The following is an 18,181-nucleotide window of genomic DNA, read 5'->3' as shown; positions in this document are numbered from 1 at the left end:
CGACCTTAGGTAGCGCACTTAATCTTCATCAAGCTGTACTTAGAAATAAATGTAACTCAATACAGATGTAAACATGAGAATAATCAGACTCTATCATTGCTATGCGATCTTTCTAGACGAGAAAATTACTGACGTGCAACTGCCAAGCCTGAAACCGCCCTCCCACCGGGTTTAGTAAAATGCACTCTGTCAAATGATCCTCATACATGACTAACTTCATTCAAAATATAGTCAAAATTAATTCATAGGAGATGCAGGCAAGACGCTATGAGTGCTTTGCGATGAGCGATGCACCTGTGTATGGGGAGAAATATAGGCTCGGTAATTGTGCCTGAGGTCAATTGTTGCCATAAAAGCTATCCTTGTGTCTGAGCTTGTGCGCGATAGTCTGGATGTTCTAAACAGACTACTACACAGTCCATCACTAAATCTGGGAAGCTCAAAGCTGAGGTAGTCAGAAGCAGCCCTAATTGGATTCATGTTCAACAGTTCCAGAGAGTAATCATATAGCCGCGCAAAGTAGCCGAATTCCCGGCGGGTCGGCAACCGAGGATATTCCCGCCGGGCCACGCGGCATCACAACCACAAGCCGAGGAACGCCCTCGATCTAAATTTCCTGAGGCTCCTCCACTCAGCGGTCTAGAATTTCTCACCTTGTCGCATCGTCAATCACCCACAATGTTATCACGAACAACACCCCGACTCCGGGGCCCCATTACCCGCATTCCACGCGCTATCAGCACCACACCTACAGTTCACTCCATTCATACATACAACGCGCTTCGAATTATATCGCGCACAACCGCCGCATCACAGAAGTCATGGATACCCATTCAGCCGTCGCAGCAACCGCGCGCCTTCAGCGCATCGGCCCTTCGTACCGCAGAAACACGAGTCATTAACGTCCCCGCCATGGCGGAATCTATCTCCGAGGGTGTCCTTACTACATTTCACAAGCAGGTTGGGGATTACGTAGAGCAAGATGAGGAAATCGCTTCGATCGAGACGGACAAAATTGACGTCGCTATCAATGCGTCTGATAGCGGTACAATTGCCAAACTACTTGTGAACGAGGGCGATACGGTGACAGTCGGACAGGCCGTTATTGAATTATCTCTGGAGAAGCGCGACGCGTCGCAATCTGCAGAGGTTCAGCCTGCTACAGAGGCTAAGGAATCAAAAGATGGCCAGTCTGCAACGCAACCTATGTCTCAACCAGAGACGAAACCCAAGCCTAAGAAGGAATCCACTGCGGCCCCCGCACCATCGAAGCCTGCTGCACCTGTCGCCGGCGCTCAAGGACCCGTGTCAGCTTACAAGGGTAGTCGCGCAGAGAGAAGGGTATATAAGTTTGCAAATTTTGCCTTTGTAGATGAGATACTAAATGTGATGCAGGAGAGAATGGCCCGCATGCGCCTCCGCACCGCAGAGCGTCTCAAGCAATCTCAAAACACCGCCGCTTTCCTTACTACCTTCAATGAGGTCGACATGTCCAAGGTGATGGAATTCCGGGCACAGAACAAAGACACCGTACTCCAAAAACATGGTGTCAAGCTTGGATTCATGGGTCCAGTTGCCCGTGCGTCTGCGCTCGCGTTGAAGGAGATCCCGGCTATCAATGCATCTATCGAGAATGATGATACTATTGTGTTCAGAGATTATATCGATCTTAGCGTTGCTGTTGCGACACCGAAGGGATTGGTAACGCCGGTGTTGAGAAATATGGAGAGATTGAGTGTAGTGGGGATTGAGAAGGGGATTGCTGAGCTGGGAAAGAAGGTATGTTTGGGATCGGTGTCGTCTTGACTGTAAATCAGACTAACTGCTACAGGCACGCGATGGCAAATTGACCATGGATGACTTGTCCGGAGGTTCATTCACCATCAGTAACAGTGGCATTTGGGGATCGCTGTTTGGTACGCCAATCATCAATGTGCCGCAAACGGCGGTGCTGGGTATCTATGGAATTCAAGAAAGGCCTGTTGCTGTCAAAGGACAGGTCGAAATCCGGCCGGTAAGTTCATTTCATAATGCGTGGTATTCTAGCATTTCTAATTCACATTTTACAGATGATGTATACTGCTCTGACATACGATCATCGGCTGGTGGATGGTCGCGAAGCGGTTACTTTCTTGACCTTGGTGAAGAAGTATCTCGAGGATCCGGCGAGCATGCTGATTGAGTAGATTGTGTGGACAATTGTTCTCTGCTAGTGCTTTTTCTTTGCTTGTGAGATAAAACACCCTGTACATATCTCCGAAACCTTGTCTTCTGCCTCCAATGTGATTCAAACTGAAGCCACTTGAATATGCTTTTTGTGGCCTGCATTTCGAGGCATCAACATACTTTTCGGACATAGATCGGATGTGCCGAGGAACGGCATCTCATTAAGTTGCCGACCGCATGGAACATCCGTCGGCGAGAAGCCTTCATACCGATATGCATGTATCAATCTTCAGAGGAGATACTACCGATAGCTTACCGAGCTTTACTTAAGATGCGGGGTCTCCTTTTATATTCAGTTTTAGTTTACTACTTATTTGCACTGGTGGGGTCCTCACACTCCGATCTGTTGCTGCAACGACTCAGCAAATATATAGATAGTGACAGCACCAACAGCAGCCAATCATACTCTTTATCCAGACACTCAACAAGGCGTTTACTCATCACTACTTAGTACAAAAGAGACAATATGTTCGTTCCACGAAGTCGAATACTTGGCCTACGGCAAGTCCACCACTCTTCCCGTCATCCTCTCCGCCCACGGCCATATGCCACTCAAGCAACGACACAGCGCTCAGTAGACAAGTTGGTATGCCGTCTCTACCAATGTATTCTATGAATACCAAAGACCCTAACACTGAACAGAGCGAGCACAACAATGACAGCTTCCTCCAAGGCACCGCCTCGACCTACATCGACACCATGTACACATCATGGAAAGCCGACCCAACCTCCGTACATTTCTCCTGGCAAGCATACTTCCACAACGTTGAGAACGGACATGTCGCAATTGAGCAGGCTTTTATCCCTCCACCAGAACTAGTATCTGCAACTTCCACGATACCCAAACCAACTAATGCCACACACGCGCAATCGGAGACAGTGAAGCAGCTCAAAGCCATCCAGTTAATACAGGCATATCAGCGCTGGGGCCACGAACACGCCAATATTGACCCATTAGGAATGCTCAACGAAGGCAAAGTCCGGAAGAAGGAGTTATCCCTGGCGCATTATGGCCTCGGACCTGAGGATCTAGATATGATCATCCCTGTTGGGTTAGGTGCGCAGGATTTCACCGCGACGAAGAGCATGGCTCTGCGGGAGGTCATCGCCATCTGCGAGGAAACATACTGTGGAAGTATGGGTGTCGAGTACATGCACATTTCGGACCAGGAGCAGGTAGAATGGATCCGGAGGCGGATCGAGGGGCCAGAACGCCATATATTCTCGAATGAGGAGAAGAAACGTATTTTGGATGGCTTAGTACGCGCTACGGCTTGGGAGAAGTTCCTCGCTACGAAGTTCCCCAATGAGAAACGATTTGGGCTTGATGGAGTCGAAAGCTACATCCCTGCATTCGAGGCGGCCGTGGACCGATCGGCTGAAAATGGTGTTGAGCATATTGAGATGGGCGTGGGTCATCGCGGGCGCATGAATGCGCTATATAACATTGTTGGAAAAGATGGCGCGTCGATGTTGCGGGATTTCGATTCCAAGGAGACTTCAGCTTGGGGCATACCCGGAGATGTTAAGTATCACTATGGGGGAAGTGGTGAGAGGGTGACTGCTTCCGGGAAGAAAGTGTATATGAATATGGCCCCGCAGCCGTCGCATGTCGAGTCGGTGAACCCGGTTGTTATGGGGAAGACGAGGGCGATTCAAGATGGGAAGAATGGCGATAGTGAGAAGACGATGATGTTGAATGTACATACCGACGCGGCTTTTGCTGGCCAAGGAACAGTGTATGAGACGCTGGGACTGGCTGCATTGAAAGGGTACGAGATTAGTGGAACGTTAAGATTCATCGTGAACAATCAGGTTGGGTTCACGACCGATGCCTGGCAGGCGAGGTCGTCGCTATATTGCACAGACGTGGCGAAAATCTTGGACGCACCAGTTATTCATGTCAATGGTGACGATGTCGAGGCAGTGGTTCTTGCTGGTATACTCGCTGCAGATTTCCGGGCAACATTCAAGAAAGATTTCCTCGTCGACATCGTTTGCTATCGGCGCAATGGGCATAACGAGATGGACCAGGCCTCATTCACCCAGCCAACGATGTATGAGCGCATCGCGGAGAAGAAGAATATTCTCGATGGGTATGAGGCTAGCATGATCTCAAAAGGCGTCGTCATGAAAGAGGAAGTCCAGAGGATGAAAGATAAAGCCTGGGCAGAGCTTATGGAATGTTACGAAAAGAGGAAAGATCAGAAGCCTGATCCAAAAGAGTGGCTAATCGATTCGTGGAAAGGACTGAAGGCGCCAACAGAGTCGAATATGGAAACACTACCACCGAAGGTGACCGCAGTCAGTCACGAATCCATCGAGGCCGTGTCTAAGAAGCTTGGAGCGGAGGTCCCGCAAGGCTTCGAGCTACATAAGAATCTAGAAAGAATTCTTTCTCGCCGGCAACAATCAGTGACGACTGGAAAAGATATTGACTGGGCTACTGCCGAAGCTCTGGCATTCGGAACGCTTCTCCGTGAGGGTACAGGGGTTCGAGTAGCCGGACAGGATGTCGAACGAGGTACCTTTTCCCAGCGTCATGCCGTTCTCCACGACCAACGAACCAACAAAACATACACACCTTTAAGCACCATCAACCCAGACCAGAGCTTATTCACCATAACCAATTCGTCCTTGAGTGAGACTGCAGCAATGGGTTTCGAGTTTGGCTACTCATTGGCAGATCCAAATGCTCTCGTGATGTGGGAAGCCCAGTTCGGCGACTTTGCAAACAACGCTCAAGTCATCATTGACAACTATATCGCATCTTCTGAGAAGAAGTGGCTTCAGGGCTCTGGTGTGGTTCTTTCGTTGCCTCATGGCTACGACGGCCAAGGACCGGAACATACTTCAGCCCGCTTGGAGCGATTCTTGCAACTGGGCGACGAAGATTCAAGGCATTTCCCATCACCAGAGCAGCTCCAGCGCCAGCATCAGGATGCTAACATACAGATTGTGTGCATGACAAGTCCTGCAAACTACTTCCACATTCTGCGTCGGCAGATCCACCGGGACTTCAGAAAGCGTATGTTTCCTTTTCCGCTATCTCATACCCCTGCTAACAAATCTAGCTCTCATTATACTCTTTTCCAAGTCCCTACTCCGCCACCCCCTTGCACGCTCGGATATTAAAGAGTTCACTGATACACCTTACTTCCAACCATTGCTTCCCGAAACTCAGCACGGCATTACTATCAATGAGCCGGAGGTTATCAAGCGTGTCATCTTCTGTTCTGGCCAAGTGTATGCGGCGCTCTACAAGTATCGTGAAACTCATAACCTCAAAGGCACAGCTATCACGCGGATTGAAGAACTCCATCCGTTCCCGTGGGAGCAAGTTAGACAAAATCTGGATAACTACCCAAACGCAACAGATGTTGTTTGGTGCCAAGAAGAAACGCTTAATGGTGGCGCTTGGGGTCATATTATGCCCAGGTTTGAGGTTATTTTGGCTAAGACGAAGCATCATACGGATAAGAAGGTACGTTATGCAGGGAGGGAGCCAATGTCAAGTGTTGCAGTGGGGTATAAGGTGCTTCATGCCATTGAAGAAGAGAAGGTCATGGGTGATGCGTTTCAGGTGTCTTCCCGTCAGTGACCAGTTCTTCACATAGCTTAATAGGTCGAGGTACCAGTGTCTTAATATTATAGTAAAGAACTAAGTATAAACAGTCTTCATATGAATGGATGTGCTTCGTATATCGTTATTCGTGAAACCAAGCCAACCCCTCCTGCTGTTCACTCTCTCCCAGACAACGCCGCAATCAAAGCTGCACCAATTCCCGATCCATCCTCTGCAGGCACAAAGGTAATCAAGTCCTCTGAACCGTCAGGCCACTCTAGGATCTCACGTAAAGCAGCAGCCGCCCGCTCCTTGAACCGGAAAAGCTTCTCAAACGTAGAGCCATCCACACCAACACGGCCTTGGCGAATACCCTCCTTCTTACAGATAGCCGCAATACCGCACGCATACAACCTGGCCGCACGCGTACAAACAATTTCCCCAAGACGACAACAGACTCGAAGTTCCTCGCATGTCGGCTCAATGCCAAATTCGTCTTTCAGGAACTTTCGTGTCTCCGCCATCGCGCTATCCTCCGCTGACCCGTCCTCTTCCATCCTCGACACACACGACGATTCCATTGCGTGAATATGTCGCAGACGACCGAGATCCATATTCTCCAGGTAGCCAGCTTCCTCATGTAGATGGACAATGATAAGCCGTACTATCTCTCCCACATACAGCCCAGCGACCATCTTTTCATATGTCTGTTGACCCGGTCGCGGAGAAGCACGGTCAATCTCGAGGTCGAATTGGCATCGCGGAAGAACCCGGTGGCTGTTGTCAAAGGCGCCATACTCGGTATTGATTGCGACGTATTGGTCGGCGGGGAGATGGTGCTCTGCGATCTTCGGCACGCGCCCGATCTTTTCCATGTATGCTGAGTTGCATCCGGTGCCAAAGATGCTACCGATCTTGATCTCGGGGTCTTTGTATGCCGATGCGATGAGCGTTCCGGTTGTGTCATTCACTAGGGCGACGATGTGCACAGGGACGTTCTGTTGATGAACGACGAGTCAGTGCCGTCTTACCTAGATGATATAGAAGATCTTACCCTCTCCTCAAACGCCTCTTCCAACTGTGCAACAACATCCTCACCCTCTACTCCAGATACATCCCATCCCTTTGTCCAGCGTTGCAACACTCCATGTCGAATGTTATCCTGTGTCACCGGGTAAGAGAAAGTAAACGCAAGTGGTAGTTTCTCGCCCGGGCGGGGAGTCAATGCACGCTCGCGCAGAAAGTCTGCCACGCGGTCTGCAATGTACGCCCATAGCTCCTGCGCATTACCTGTCTTCAAGCCACCCGGTAACTTGAACTTGCTTTGTGTAATCTTGTATCCGCCTTTCTCTTCTGTCAGTGTGACGTTGCATACGCGAAGATTGGTTCCGCCCATGTCCACGGTCAGGTATTGGCCTGTTTCGTGGCCGGTCGAGGATTTGGTAACCCAGGTTACGTTCATTGGCTGGCATGTGTCAGTTTATCAGAATGTCTAGGAGAGTGAACAAAGCGTACAATATCGCTATCGGAGTTTCCCAGTCCTAAGCAGAGAAAATGTCAGAGCCTTTACTACAATGTGTGGTCAGGGCGATATACGAACCCCTCTCCATCTCCTTGACAAAATGGTCGGTGATATGTCGAAGAGTGTCACCATCGACACGGAACATATCCGCGATCTTTTGAACCTCTTCTGACACTTTCTCCGATACTCCTACGCTGCAGTGTCAGTCCAGGGTTCTGCGGAACATGTGACGAGGAGGGTAGTATACCCTGCGGGAAGTGGATGCCCGATCCGGGAGCGCCCTGTGGTTCCTTCATTTCGACAACTAGCAATATGATCTTCTAACTAACGTTGAAAAAGATAATGGTGTTCAAGTGAAAATCATGGGCCTTCTCGATAGGTTTTATATAGCACAGATAAGTAACACAATCACCTCCTCTTACGTATAGCTTCGGTCTACAGCTTAGCCCTCATGAAGCATACCCACATCTGACTACCAGGCTAGTTAATCATCCGCGGGTTTGCTCCCAACCAGTCATAGCCAAGTTTTCTGGATTACTCTATTTCTAGACCGGTACACAATGTTCCGAGAACAGTAGGACCGGCATCTTCAGAGCTCGGCGATGAATCGGGTTGACTTCAGGATGACGTCGGCCCGAGGCGGGTCCGCGGAGTGGTCCCTTCCGGCGTCTGGTTGATAAGATGGTTGAATCTGCATGGCCTTGTTTCAAGGCAATGCTTACCTAGAGATTATCTAGAGGCTCTTGGCTATGGGCCTATGTCTTGTGGAAGGGTCTAGAAAGTGGTAGGTGTTGATGATGTAGTGATCCTTAGGAGTATTATCATCTTAAGATAGGTTATAAGCTCGCAGTCTTTTCGTGGCACCTTACTGTTCATGGCGTCTAGCAGGTTATCTACCTAATGCACTCCGCGGGTTATTTTCACCGTATCGGTGTTTCCGGAATGATCTAGATCACCCACATATTGTCCTGTTATGGCTGACCAACCCACTTGTCCCCAACGCACTCAGCAACATATGGCATGTGTTGACACAACTTCCAATTAAGGATGCCAATTAAGAACAAGATTGAAACTAGTCCTCCGCCCAAAGGTCATAATCCGGAAAATACCGATCATGAATCCTATGCGCGTAATCTACCAGAACTGGTAACCCTCTCACGATGGCCTGCGTTTCAGGACATCTGTACATCATTAGCACCTCCAAACTTACTATTCCTCAAACAGGAAACTTACGCGGTACAGATCAAAGCCCCAACAATGAACCCAAACAGCGTAGCATCGGCCTCAGTCGGATGCTGACCCCCAAGCACCCAATATGGTCCCTTGCGATCACTCTGCAACCTGGATTCCTCTAATAAGGCGTTAATATCCTCCCATATCTGTTTCTTGAATGCGCTCCGTTCTTCTGCCGAATAGCGTAATGTCCCTTGCCCATGCAACGTCTGATACTGTTTCCGGTAGATGAGATGTCCCACGATTATCCGGACAGGATACGGCAGTGAAGCTAGGATATGTTCGCGCATGGAATAGTAATTGTCAATCCATTTTTCATGACCCTATTTCTTTTCGTCAACAAAACACGATGTACAGAGGGGATGGATGGTGAAAATACCTGCAAAAAGTACAACTTGTCTTCTAACAACGCTCTAATCCCTGAGTCAAGAACTTTGTCTTGAACACTCAAATCACCATTTAGGCCTGGGAGGATATCATCATCGACAAGATTTTGTATAATGAGATCCGAATCAGACATTGTCCGAGCCTGATCCGGCCCAGATTCGTCTTCATCGCAAATAGTAACATAAGGCACTTTTCCCCGTGGCGCCGCGCGAACAGACCCACTTTCAATGCGATAAGATAGTCCTCTAAATCGGAGCCGGACTTCAAGTTTCGTGACGAAGGGTGACCATGTGTAGATCCCCGTGCCGGGGAAGCCGCGGTATAGGGTTATTTCTGGTTGTTTATGGCTGATTCTCATTGTGTTCCTGTTTAGTTGTGTCCACGGTTTGGTTCGCCGAGATAATGACGATGATGGGTGATTGCGAAGCTTCTTAAAGCGGGTTTTGCGATTGTTGCAAAGACCGAGAGTGGATCGGGCTCGTGTTGAGTAGAGAGGACGAATTCTTATTCGCCGGTCGAATTAGACTTATCCTAGTGTGCTTCTTAGCTGTTTTATTGAGTATGAGGGGCGAGAAAGATATAAACAAGGTCAATTGACAAGCCAATGGTATCAGTAAATAGGGGTATGTTGCCTAGAATGCTGCCTAGATCCTGCTCTTGCGGGGACCCTACTACGGACGCTAGATCCTTCGTTCGGGGCTGTAAAGCTGGACGAACACTCATGACCGAAATTCTGTTCCGCTTTGTGAGAATGATCGTTGATCGGCTTCAGAGGACGGGTCAAGAAGCGACAACAGATGTATTATTACAATATAGTAAAAGGCATATAAATGATTTCCACCCATACAAGCCATCAAGTCCGGTAAAAGTGCTCTGACCGCGCTGGATTCGGGTAATCGAGTCTAGCTATGTAAGCTAGGCTTAAGCACTTAAGCAATGGCAAAAGCGCCCGCGACAATAGCAAGAGCAACACCAAAGAGTCCGCAAGACAGAGAATTGGCACCGTTTGTCGGGACAACACTGTTGCTTCCCGCTGCCGTGCTGGCAGTAGTCGTTCCATTTCCAGTATCTGTACCAGCTGAGGAGGTCACATTTGTCGCCGTAGTCTTCGTAGCCGGAGACAGGTGCTTATACGCCACCAGGTTGGACGTGAAGATGCTCGTTGCGCTCATTTCCTCCTCAATGCCCTCCGTGCCATCCCAGCTTGATTTGTACCAGTGCTGTCCACAAGTTGTTTTACTACTTCCGCCACTGCATTGCTTCGCAGCGCCAACAGCCGAGCCTTGTAGGCGCGGCAGAATGTCGGATGATGTATATGGTGCAAGCATGCTCGTGAGGGTGAGACTTTCCGCCAGAAGACCCTTGAAAGTTATCTCGTTGTCGTTACAGACGTTCGCGGGTTCACAAAGCACCTCAGACATGATCTCACCACCGAATTTGGCGGGGAAGAATGTTTCGAAGGTACTGTTCAACAACCCATCCAAGGCTGTCTTCCATTGCGTGGTCTCTCCGTTTGTCTATCTCTTGTTAGTCCTCTGTCCCAAACCCAGAGCGTGCATAACTACTTACGTAGTTGTACATATATGCCGCGCCACTCAGATACACTGCGTAGTTATACGACCACTGATTGTTACCGAGGTTCGTACAACCGTTTGCCGCATCAGTACTATCAGCGACGTTCCAACTTTCCTGATTCACTAGAATCACGGTACTCCAGTCCCATATTGTGTTTGCCCAATCGACATAGGTCTGGTTATTCGTGTACCGAGCCAACCGCGCCGCGAGTTGGAACAACCCCCCATTGCTCATAGAGTTCTTCATTGTATATCCGACTTCGTAAGGCCAAATCTGCCAGCGGAGACCACCTTCGCAGCTGCTGTTGTCCCAGCGGGCGGATTGCACATCGAATACCCGCTCCGCTAGATCCACCCACGACGGCATTCCAGCGTCCTCCGGGTAGTTCAGCTCTGCCGCTGTCATGGCGGCGAGGCCCCAGGCTACCTGGTCGTCGTTACCCATGTATGAAGACCAGTTGCTGGGCATGTAGTCGTTCCCGGCGCCACGTTGGTGATACATGCCCTGGCTGACGGCGGCGTTGTTAGAGGCGTCGTTGGTGAAATACCAGTACCGGATCATGGTGTCGAAGAGTACGCCGCCTTCCCACCAGGTGTGGTTGATGTACCCGGGGATTTGGCCAGTCTGGTTGCCCGTGTAGTAGGACATGGCGTTGAAGGCGGCTGTGGCGGCAGCATCTTTGATGGATTCTGCGAGGCGTCAGAGGGATTCGCTTGCATGAGTGATGGGAGAAGGAAACGTACGTTCGCTGGTGATGTCGAGATCGATTGCAGCGGGGGTACCGGCCAAGGCGGCGACGGTGAATGCCGCTGCTATGTAATGAGCGAATACCATGGTGGTTGTGTAAACGAGTGTGATTGATGATCAGTCGGATCTCATGGAAATCCTCGGGCGGCTTATATTTTAATAAAAACCAGCATAAGAATCTCAGATTTGGGTGGGTTGTAAGTGGACATGAGAGTTTGACCATGTGGTTCGGAATGGAGTTTAGTTCACCACGGTCTCCTTCCAGGAGGGGTGAATGCCCCCAACGAGGCTTAGGCTTGACACGAAGTGGAGGGTGCACAATAGCCTCAGGGGCGGAAAAATGCTCGAACTGCACCAAAGGCCTTCGATAGGACAAGTTTCAGGGTCCGAAGACGCTAAAACAGCTGGCTTTCTAATAATTTGCTGACTGCTTATGGTTCATTTCGGTTGTTTTGTTAGCGTCAGTCAAAGTCTGGGGCGGTTAGGGCCCGTTCCACTGCACATGGCCAATGAGCCTCATGACTATCCCCGGCTCATTAATCGGGTTTCTAATATGAGGTTTTGGGTGGTGCGAACTGCAAATATGTCTATAGCAGCTTTATGAGAGACCTATACTAGTTTTCTGATAATTTTTACTTGTGGTAATCCGTGAGGTCACGACCTAACTCAATAGTTATTTAACTGCAATGTCAAAATCTTAGTCAGCGGGCTTCTTACGCAGGGTCCAAAATGCCTCAGGTATCTGCAGGGTGATCCACCACAGGCATGTTGCTTACCATGGCCGAGAGCAGCCTGTCATTGTTCTGAAGACATCAATGAGTCGTTAAACGACTCGGTAGAAGCTCGGGGATCAAAGGACGGGCGGGCAAGTTCAAAAGTCAACTAGCCTACTCAATGACATGAAGGTTTGTAGGCCCGAGTAGGTAGGCTCGGAGTTGGTCTCTAGCCAAGGCAGGCCGAGGTATTATGAGCCTTTCGGGCGAGCGTTGCCATGCTTATCACCGCTATTCAGAAGTAAGCAAGTATGAGTAGCCGTGTAGGAGCCTAAGATCATCTCAGTTATCTGCTTATTTCTAACAGAATGCTTAGGCCGGTGGAATAGCATGTACAAGTCTAGCTAGAATGGCTACAAATCAGTTCTTAAGGTCAAAATATATGGCAGATCAAGGGCAGAAAGACTACTGAAGAATATCTGCTTACTTCACATCTTCCTGTGTCTAGATCTGCTTATGAGTTGTTGTATAGGTGTTGCTCTATTGCAAGATTGAGTTTACTGGAGCATTAGAGAGATAAAAAAAAAGATTATTATTTTCAAAGTTCTCGATTATGTATTGCACATAGCCTGACAGTTACCATCAAGCAATAAATAGTAAAAGTGTGAGTACAAGGCTACTATGTGCTACTGCTATGGGAAGTATGTGAGTGTCAAAATAGCTAAGCAATAGAAGTGGAATATGATTGGACGAGCCACATCCGAGCCCCGCGAGGCTGAGTAGCTGGTTAACAAATAAGGCATATGACAAGGCTGTCAGATATGTGTAAGACCGCGTAGAACTCCCCAACAACACCCTCTTCCTCATCATTGAAAAAAGGCAACGGTAGTACGACAATGAGAGAACGCCAACCTCGTCGCGAAGACTACACCGTAGGCTGGGTCTGCGCTCTGCCAATCGAACTAGCAGCCGCACAAGCAATGCTAGACACCGAACACTCCAGCATACGCCTGCAGATCAACGATCCCAGCATATTCATTTTGGGAAATATTGCCGGGCACAACGTTGTGATTACCTGTCTCCCAGATGGACAGATAGGCACCAGCTCCGCCGCGACCGTGGCAATCCAGATGCGCTCTGCGTTTCCATCCATCCGGTTCGGCCTCATGGTGGGAATCGGTGGGGGTGTTCCCAGTCCTGAGCACGATATCCGGTTGGGAGATGTGGTTGTTGGTCGACCAGATAATCAAACTGGGGGCGTGGTGCAGTATGACTTTGGGAAGAGCACGTCTAATGGGTTCGTACGCACGGGCTTTTTAAATGCGCCCCCGGTTATTCTGTTGAATGCGGTGGCCCTGCTACGGGCCAGGCATTTTCTGGGGAGGGGAACGATGACCGAGTATATGGAAGGGCTTAAGGATATGCCCGCTTTCACGCACGATAAAGACAAAAACAGGGATGTCCTGTTCGAGGCGGCATATAATCATGCTGGGGGAATGACATGTGAGGAATGCGACAAGGAACAATCGATTCAACGCGACGAACGTGAAGGCCATGATATCAAAGTGCATTATGGAACAATTGCGTCGGGGAATCAAGTACTCAAGGACGCGCATGAACGAGACCGACTCGCAGCAGAATTAGGTGGGGTGTTGTGCTTCGAGATGGAAGCTGCCGGGCTGGTGAATAATTTCCCATGCCTGGTGATCCGAGGCATTTGTGATTATGCCGATTCGCATAAAAACAAGAAATGGCAGCCTTATGCTGCCGGGGTGGCGGCTGCTTATGCGAAGGAGTTGTTGTCGGTCATACCACCAGGGCATGTGGAGAGAACGAGACCTATGAGGAGAAATGGTCCGTGATCAATCTTTGTTCGTTTCGAAGTATATGTTCCGTTTACTGATTGCTGTAGCTCCCAGAAAACTCTTCTTGGTTCCATTCCAGAGAGATGGAAACTTCACTGGTCGTGATTCTATAATGAGTGAGCTTGGTAGACGATACGATGCTGCTGCATTTGAACGTTTTCTCAGCATAGCTCTCGTTGGAGATAAAGACACAGGGTGAGAAGATTATTGTGATACTAACAATGATAACACTCGCTAACAGAGTCAGTAAATCACACATTGCCCTTGAATACGCTTACCGAAGCCCCCAACATGTGCCCTGGCTATCCGTATTCTGGGTCAACGCAAGCAGCATCTCCCGATACAGAAGGTCTTATCAAGATATAGCTAACAGTCTTGATCTACCCGGAAAAGATGACCCTGCCGTCGATGTCGTGGAACTGGTATTGGAATGGCTAGCTGACGAAGAGAATGGGCCATGGCTGGTTATTCTGGACAATGTCATTAACGTGGGTGTTTCCCATGAGACAGGGCTTCCTGTTCTGCTGGAGGATGACGTGACGGAGACGATTCCGATTGTTTCGTCGTTCCCAGAAGCAAAACATGGATCTTTGCTTGTCACGTCACGCAATTTGGAGGCTGCAATGAGTATTGTTGGTTCAGCTGAGAACATTGTCCATGTCCAGCCAATGGACGAAGGGCCGAGAAGTGCAATTGGGATTGGGCGGGATATGCTGGCCAACCTGGCTCTGGACAGCCCAAAGGATGGTCGGACACCATTATCGTGGGCTGCAGAGGCTGGGATTGTGCCAGTCGTGAGATTATTGCTTGCTACTGGTAAAGTGGACGTCGATTCCAGAGACTCACATTACGGTCGATCGCCTCTATCATGGGCTGCGGGGGCTGGGCATGCAGAAATTGTTCAGCTCCTTCTAGCAACCAACAAAGTCGACATCAACTCCGTTGATTACCAAAATCGGCCGCCACTGACCTGGGCGCTCTTTAATTCTCTCGAGCGAATGAAACCCGTAGTCAAGCTGCTCCTAGCCACTGGCCAAGCTGACCTAAACATCCGCGATGAAACATCAGACCGCACAGCCCTTTCGTGGGTGTGTGGAATGGGCCACCTAGAGATTGTCAAATCGCTGCTTGAAACCGGCAAGGCGGATGTCAACACCATAGAGAAATACCACGGACGAACGCCGCTTTCCTGGGCCGCATTTGACAAGCATCAAGAAATCATGAAGGTGTTGATTGCTACTGGACATGCAGACTTGGAAGCAAGAGATAACGAAGAGGGCCGGACTGTACTGTCTTTGGCGGCAGGGAATGGACTTGAAGCTGGGGTGAGAGCTTTGTTAGAGACTGAGAAGGTGGATGTTAATTCCAAAGACCGGAACAGGAGGACACCGCTATTCTGGGCATTAAAGAATGGACATCAAAATACCGCTCTTCTCCTAGAGGAGGCTTTGAGCGGATAAATCTACTTATATAGTATTACTCTCTATAGAGTAGGTCTGTTACACCCAAGCCCCCTAGCTCTTAGGCTGCCCTAATAGATTGCATCTTGCATCGATATGACCTAGTCCCTTTCTAGGCTTAGCTGCCATGTCACTGAAGTCACCTAATCATCGATATAGTATCAAGCTAACCACGGGTTGGACTAGATTATATCTGAAGTCTCAAAGAAATCACAGAAGCCCCACCGACGATAGCAGACTGCCAACAAACTAGTATATTCGCATCGTCCACACGAGATTATGCTGTCAATCAACCCAAGCTCATTTTCTAGGCTCATAGATTGGGAATGGCACTGAAGAGTCCCAGCACCCAGCCTCGAGGAAATCACCCGTGATATTTTTAACAGTGGTGCCATTGCCGAACTCGAGGATGAGGCCGCCCGATGGAGCAGTAGCGTTAAACGCGGGCCAACCCACAGTGGAGCTGACCGTGGAGGGATTCTTGAGGAACGCCAAGATGTGATCCTGCATGGTCCTCGACGTCGCAACTTCCAGAGCTGATATATTTCCTGCATCTGTCATATATGTGCCGAATATCATCAACAGATCCGACCAATGAAATGCACCAAGGTAAGGGACTGGGCTAATATTGGAGAAATTTCCAGCCCATTCATAGCGGTACGTCTCAAGTCCTAAGGAGGACCGACGGATGGAGTCCTCATATGCAGTGCAGATCCATTCGCCTTCTACTTCCATTGTCGTCGACTCCGATGTGCTGGCTTGTTCTCGTGAGGCGTCCGAGCGGATGGCTGGGCCTCGTGCGACTCGACCCGCAGCATAACGCGCCGACTCGTTGGAGAAAATGTACTTTTCGTCGGCTAATCCACGTAATTAGTTAGTGATGCTCATGTCCAAAATATACAATCATGGGGTTGTGGTGGACGAACGGATATAATTAGAGAAGGCGATGGATTGGGTGCCGTTGTAACGGTTGATATACTCTTCAATCTGCACCCATGACACTTGGCGCATACATTCCAGCTCTGCCTCTGCGTCGTCTCCATAGTTGCACCCGAGGCCTTTCGCGACAATGTGGAAGTCTTCGTATACATCCGCTGTCTCAGTGAGATTGATTGTCACCGACGGCGGCTGGGATATGACACCAAATTTTGCCACACGAGGGTCATCTGGAAAGGCAAGAGTATACAGGTGAGTGAGTGCCGCTCCCTGGGATTGTCCCCATAGCTGGTTTAAAATTTTGATTAGGATAATATGATCTTCGTGGACTGGAATCTCTTACCATGATATTGTCTGGGTCTCCACCAAATGCCCGAATGTTCTCGGCTACCCATTCTACTGCGGCCCGCACATCCAACAAAGTCAGAGATGTCTCAGTCAGAGCTTTCGATTTAGGATCTACATCGAGTGATAGTTAATCAATTAGCCCGAGTCATTTGCGCGAGGGTGGTTCAACATGATCTTACTGCCGAAGATGTTGACCCGATAATTGATCGTTACGACAATATGTTCCTGGGAGTTCGATACCCAGTTTGATGGTAGCTGGGATGGAACCTCAATTCCGCCAGTGACACCGCCACCACCTGTGACAAAAAGAGCTACAGGCAGTTTTGATGTCTTGTTGGCAAACGCTGGGGTCCACACAGCTAGTGACAGACAGTCCTCTGAGGAGGACCAAGCCGTCGATCCCTGATTGGGTGCCTCCCCAATACTCAGCAGAAGGCTTGTAGGTGCGTACTCTGCCCACATGCTGCTTCCAGAAGCAACATACTGCGGACAGGCTAGATCGAGGTCATCAGAAGGCTGCTCGGGTCGGTCACGCTCACAGCACAGGTCACTCACCAGGTCCAAAGCGAGTCGAGTCGATTCTCTTCGATGAGTTGGCCAACTTTTGAGGCGGAAGCCATCTGAGATCCCCGACTGGCGGCTAGTAATATAAATTGATTATATTAGCCTCGAACCTCTCTGATCCTTGATAGCTAGCTTGGTGCGTACCTGTGCATAGGGAACCCGAAGAAATTGGCGGACATCCGGGTATGTATCATTCAACATGCCAATAAAGGTTCCCGTTCGTGTCTCCACTGTCAAATTTGACCAGTTGGATAGCGATCTCGCCGGTTGCCACGATAAGTCTGCATAGTATGGGGGGTACAACTCTCCAAGAGCGAGAGTAGTGAGCCCTGCCCAGACCAACGAAGCGAAAAAGGTCATCATCCAATTTTTCGCCAAACGGAGAGATTGCTCTGGAATGCAGGTTTCTTTGCGTTGGGTTAGGCAATGCGGAGAGGACTATTTATGTATTCGAGCAGAAAGAGGCCTCACGTCTCACGCGGCGTCTGAGGCCAATACAGCAGGGTCCGTTCCCCACTCTGCGGGGGAAGTGAGGGTCCTACGAAGGACCTCGTCATCGCTAATTTAAACAAAGTAAAGCTCAGATACTCAGACTTGGCATAAGTCTGCCCTTTCTAACCGAGAGGTCCGATTACCCGTGAGTTAGAGTTAGTCTCGACTACACAACCATTCAAACGCATCTCCACTCACCTATCCACATTTTAGGTGGCCGAATCTGGGAATGATATGCATCAGGCCCTGGTCTCTTTACGCTACCTAATCCATACTGAATCCTTTATCCGGCATCCTTGCAGGTAATTCCTCCAACGACTACAGCAGCCATGGCCCTTCGCTGAGTGGCCAACTATTGCGCCGATATTAGTCCGCTCAGACTAAATTTGGATTCCCTACACTGTAGAGCATAGCGAATAGAATGGTCAATCGTCTGATGCGCCGTGTGTTCTGCTACTCTGCCTGGAGGTCCACGTACAGTAACGGTCATGTCGCATGAAGTTTCTCGTATAATAGTTTTTGTGTTGTGGCATTTCGAATGGGAGAGG

At 49.4% G+C, this 18,181-nt stretch overlaps 7 protein-coding genes across 7 annotated transcripts; 3 read left to right on the top strand and 4 right to left on the bottom strand.

Annotated features, from left to right (window-relative positions):
• Positions 1–678: 678 nt before the first annotated feature.
• Positions 679–2,186, top strand: AtWU_08150 (dihydrolipoamide acetyltransferase component of pyruvate dehydrogenase; the record flags this gene model as incomplete). The annotated part of the gene is made up of 3 exons (XM_035503258.1): positions 679–1,779; positions 1,832–2,014; positions 2,070–2,186. 3 exons carry the CDS (start codon positions 679–681, stop codon positions 2,184–2,186), a joined length of 1,401 nt encoding a protein of 466 aa, XP_035359151.1.
• Positions 2,187–2,692: 506 nt separating this feature from the next.
• AtWU_08149 (2-oxoglutarate dehydrogenase family protein) lies at positions 2,693–5,827 on the top strand (the record flags this gene model as incomplete). The annotated part of the gene is made up of 3 exons (XM_035503257.1): positions 2,693–2,812; positions 2,869–5,254; positions 5,301–5,827. 3 exons carry the CDS (start codon positions 2,693–2,695, stop codon positions 5,825–5,827), a joined length of 3,033 nt encoding a protein of 1,010 aa, XP_035359150.1.
• Positions 5,828–5,967: 140 nt separating this feature from the next.
• AtWU_08148 (hexokinase) lies at positions 5,968–7,609 on the bottom strand (the record flags this gene model as incomplete). The annotated part of the gene is made up of 5 exons (XM_035503256.1): positions 5,968–6,789; positions 6,846–7,256; positions 7,307–7,332; positions 7,392–7,502; positions 7,561–7,609. The coding sequence occupies 5 exons, from the start codon at positions 7,607–7,609 to the stop codon at positions 5,968–5,970; spliced, it is 1,419 nt and encodes a 472-aa protein (XP_035359149.1).
• Positions 7,610–8,385: 776 nt separating this feature from the next.
• AtWU_08147 (glutathione S-transferase family protein) lies at positions 8,386–9,291 on the bottom strand (the record flags this gene model as incomplete). The annotated part of the gene is made up of 3 exons (XM_035503255.1): positions 8,386–8,494; positions 8,547–8,869; positions 8,926–9,291. 3 exons carry the CDS (start codon positions 9,289–9,291, stop codon positions 8,386–8,388), a joined length of 798 nt encoding a protein of 265 aa, XP_035359148.1.
• A 571-nt stretch (positions 9,292–9,862) lies between these two features.
• On the bottom strand, positions 9,863–11,342 carry AtWU_08146 (glycoside hydrolase family 76 protein; the record flags this gene model as incomplete). The annotated part of the gene is made up of 3 exons (XM_035503254.1): positions 9,863–10,450; positions 10,503–11,197; positions 11,252–11,342. The coding sequence occupies 3 exons, from the start codon at positions 11,340–11,342 to the stop codon at positions 9,863–9,865; spliced, it is 1,374 nt and encodes a 457-aa protein (XP_035359147.1).
• A 1,522-nt stretch (positions 11,343–12,864) lies between these two features.
• On the top strand, positions 12,865–15,293 carry AtWU_08145 (ankyrin; the record flags this gene model as incomplete). Its single annotated transcript, XM_035503253.1, has 3 exons — positions 12,865–13,822; positions 13,881–14,028; positions 14,081–15,293. 3 exons carry the CDS (start codon positions 12,865–12,867, stop codon positions 15,291–15,293), a joined length of 2,319 nt encoding a protein of 772 aa, XP_035359146.1.
• A 300-nt stretch (positions 15,294–15,593) lies between these two features.
• Positions 15,594–17,342, bottom strand: AtWU_08144 (alpha/beta-hydrolase; the record flags this gene model as incomplete). Its single annotated transcript, XM_035503252.1, has 6 exons — positions 15,594–16,150; positions 16,220–16,517; positions 16,573–16,688; positions 16,757–17,071; positions 17,133–17,217; positions 17,286–17,342. The coding sequence occupies 6 exons, from the start codon at positions 17,340–17,342 to the stop codon at positions 15,594–15,596; spliced, it is 1,428 nt and encodes a 475-aa protein (XP_035359145.1).
• Positions 17,343–18,181: the final 839 nt, after the last annotated feature.

The sequence above is a fragment of the Aspergillus tubingensis genome (genome assembly GCF_013340325.1).
Source record: "Aspergillus tubingensis WU-2223L DNA, scaffold_9, whole genome shotgun sequence".
Lineage (NCBI taxonomy): Eukaryota > Fungi > Ascomycota > Eurotiomycetes > Eurotiales > Aspergillaceae > Aspergillus > Aspergillus tubingensis.
Note: the sequence above shows the minus strand (reverse complement) of the source record. Positions and strands in the feature narration are given on the sequence as shown.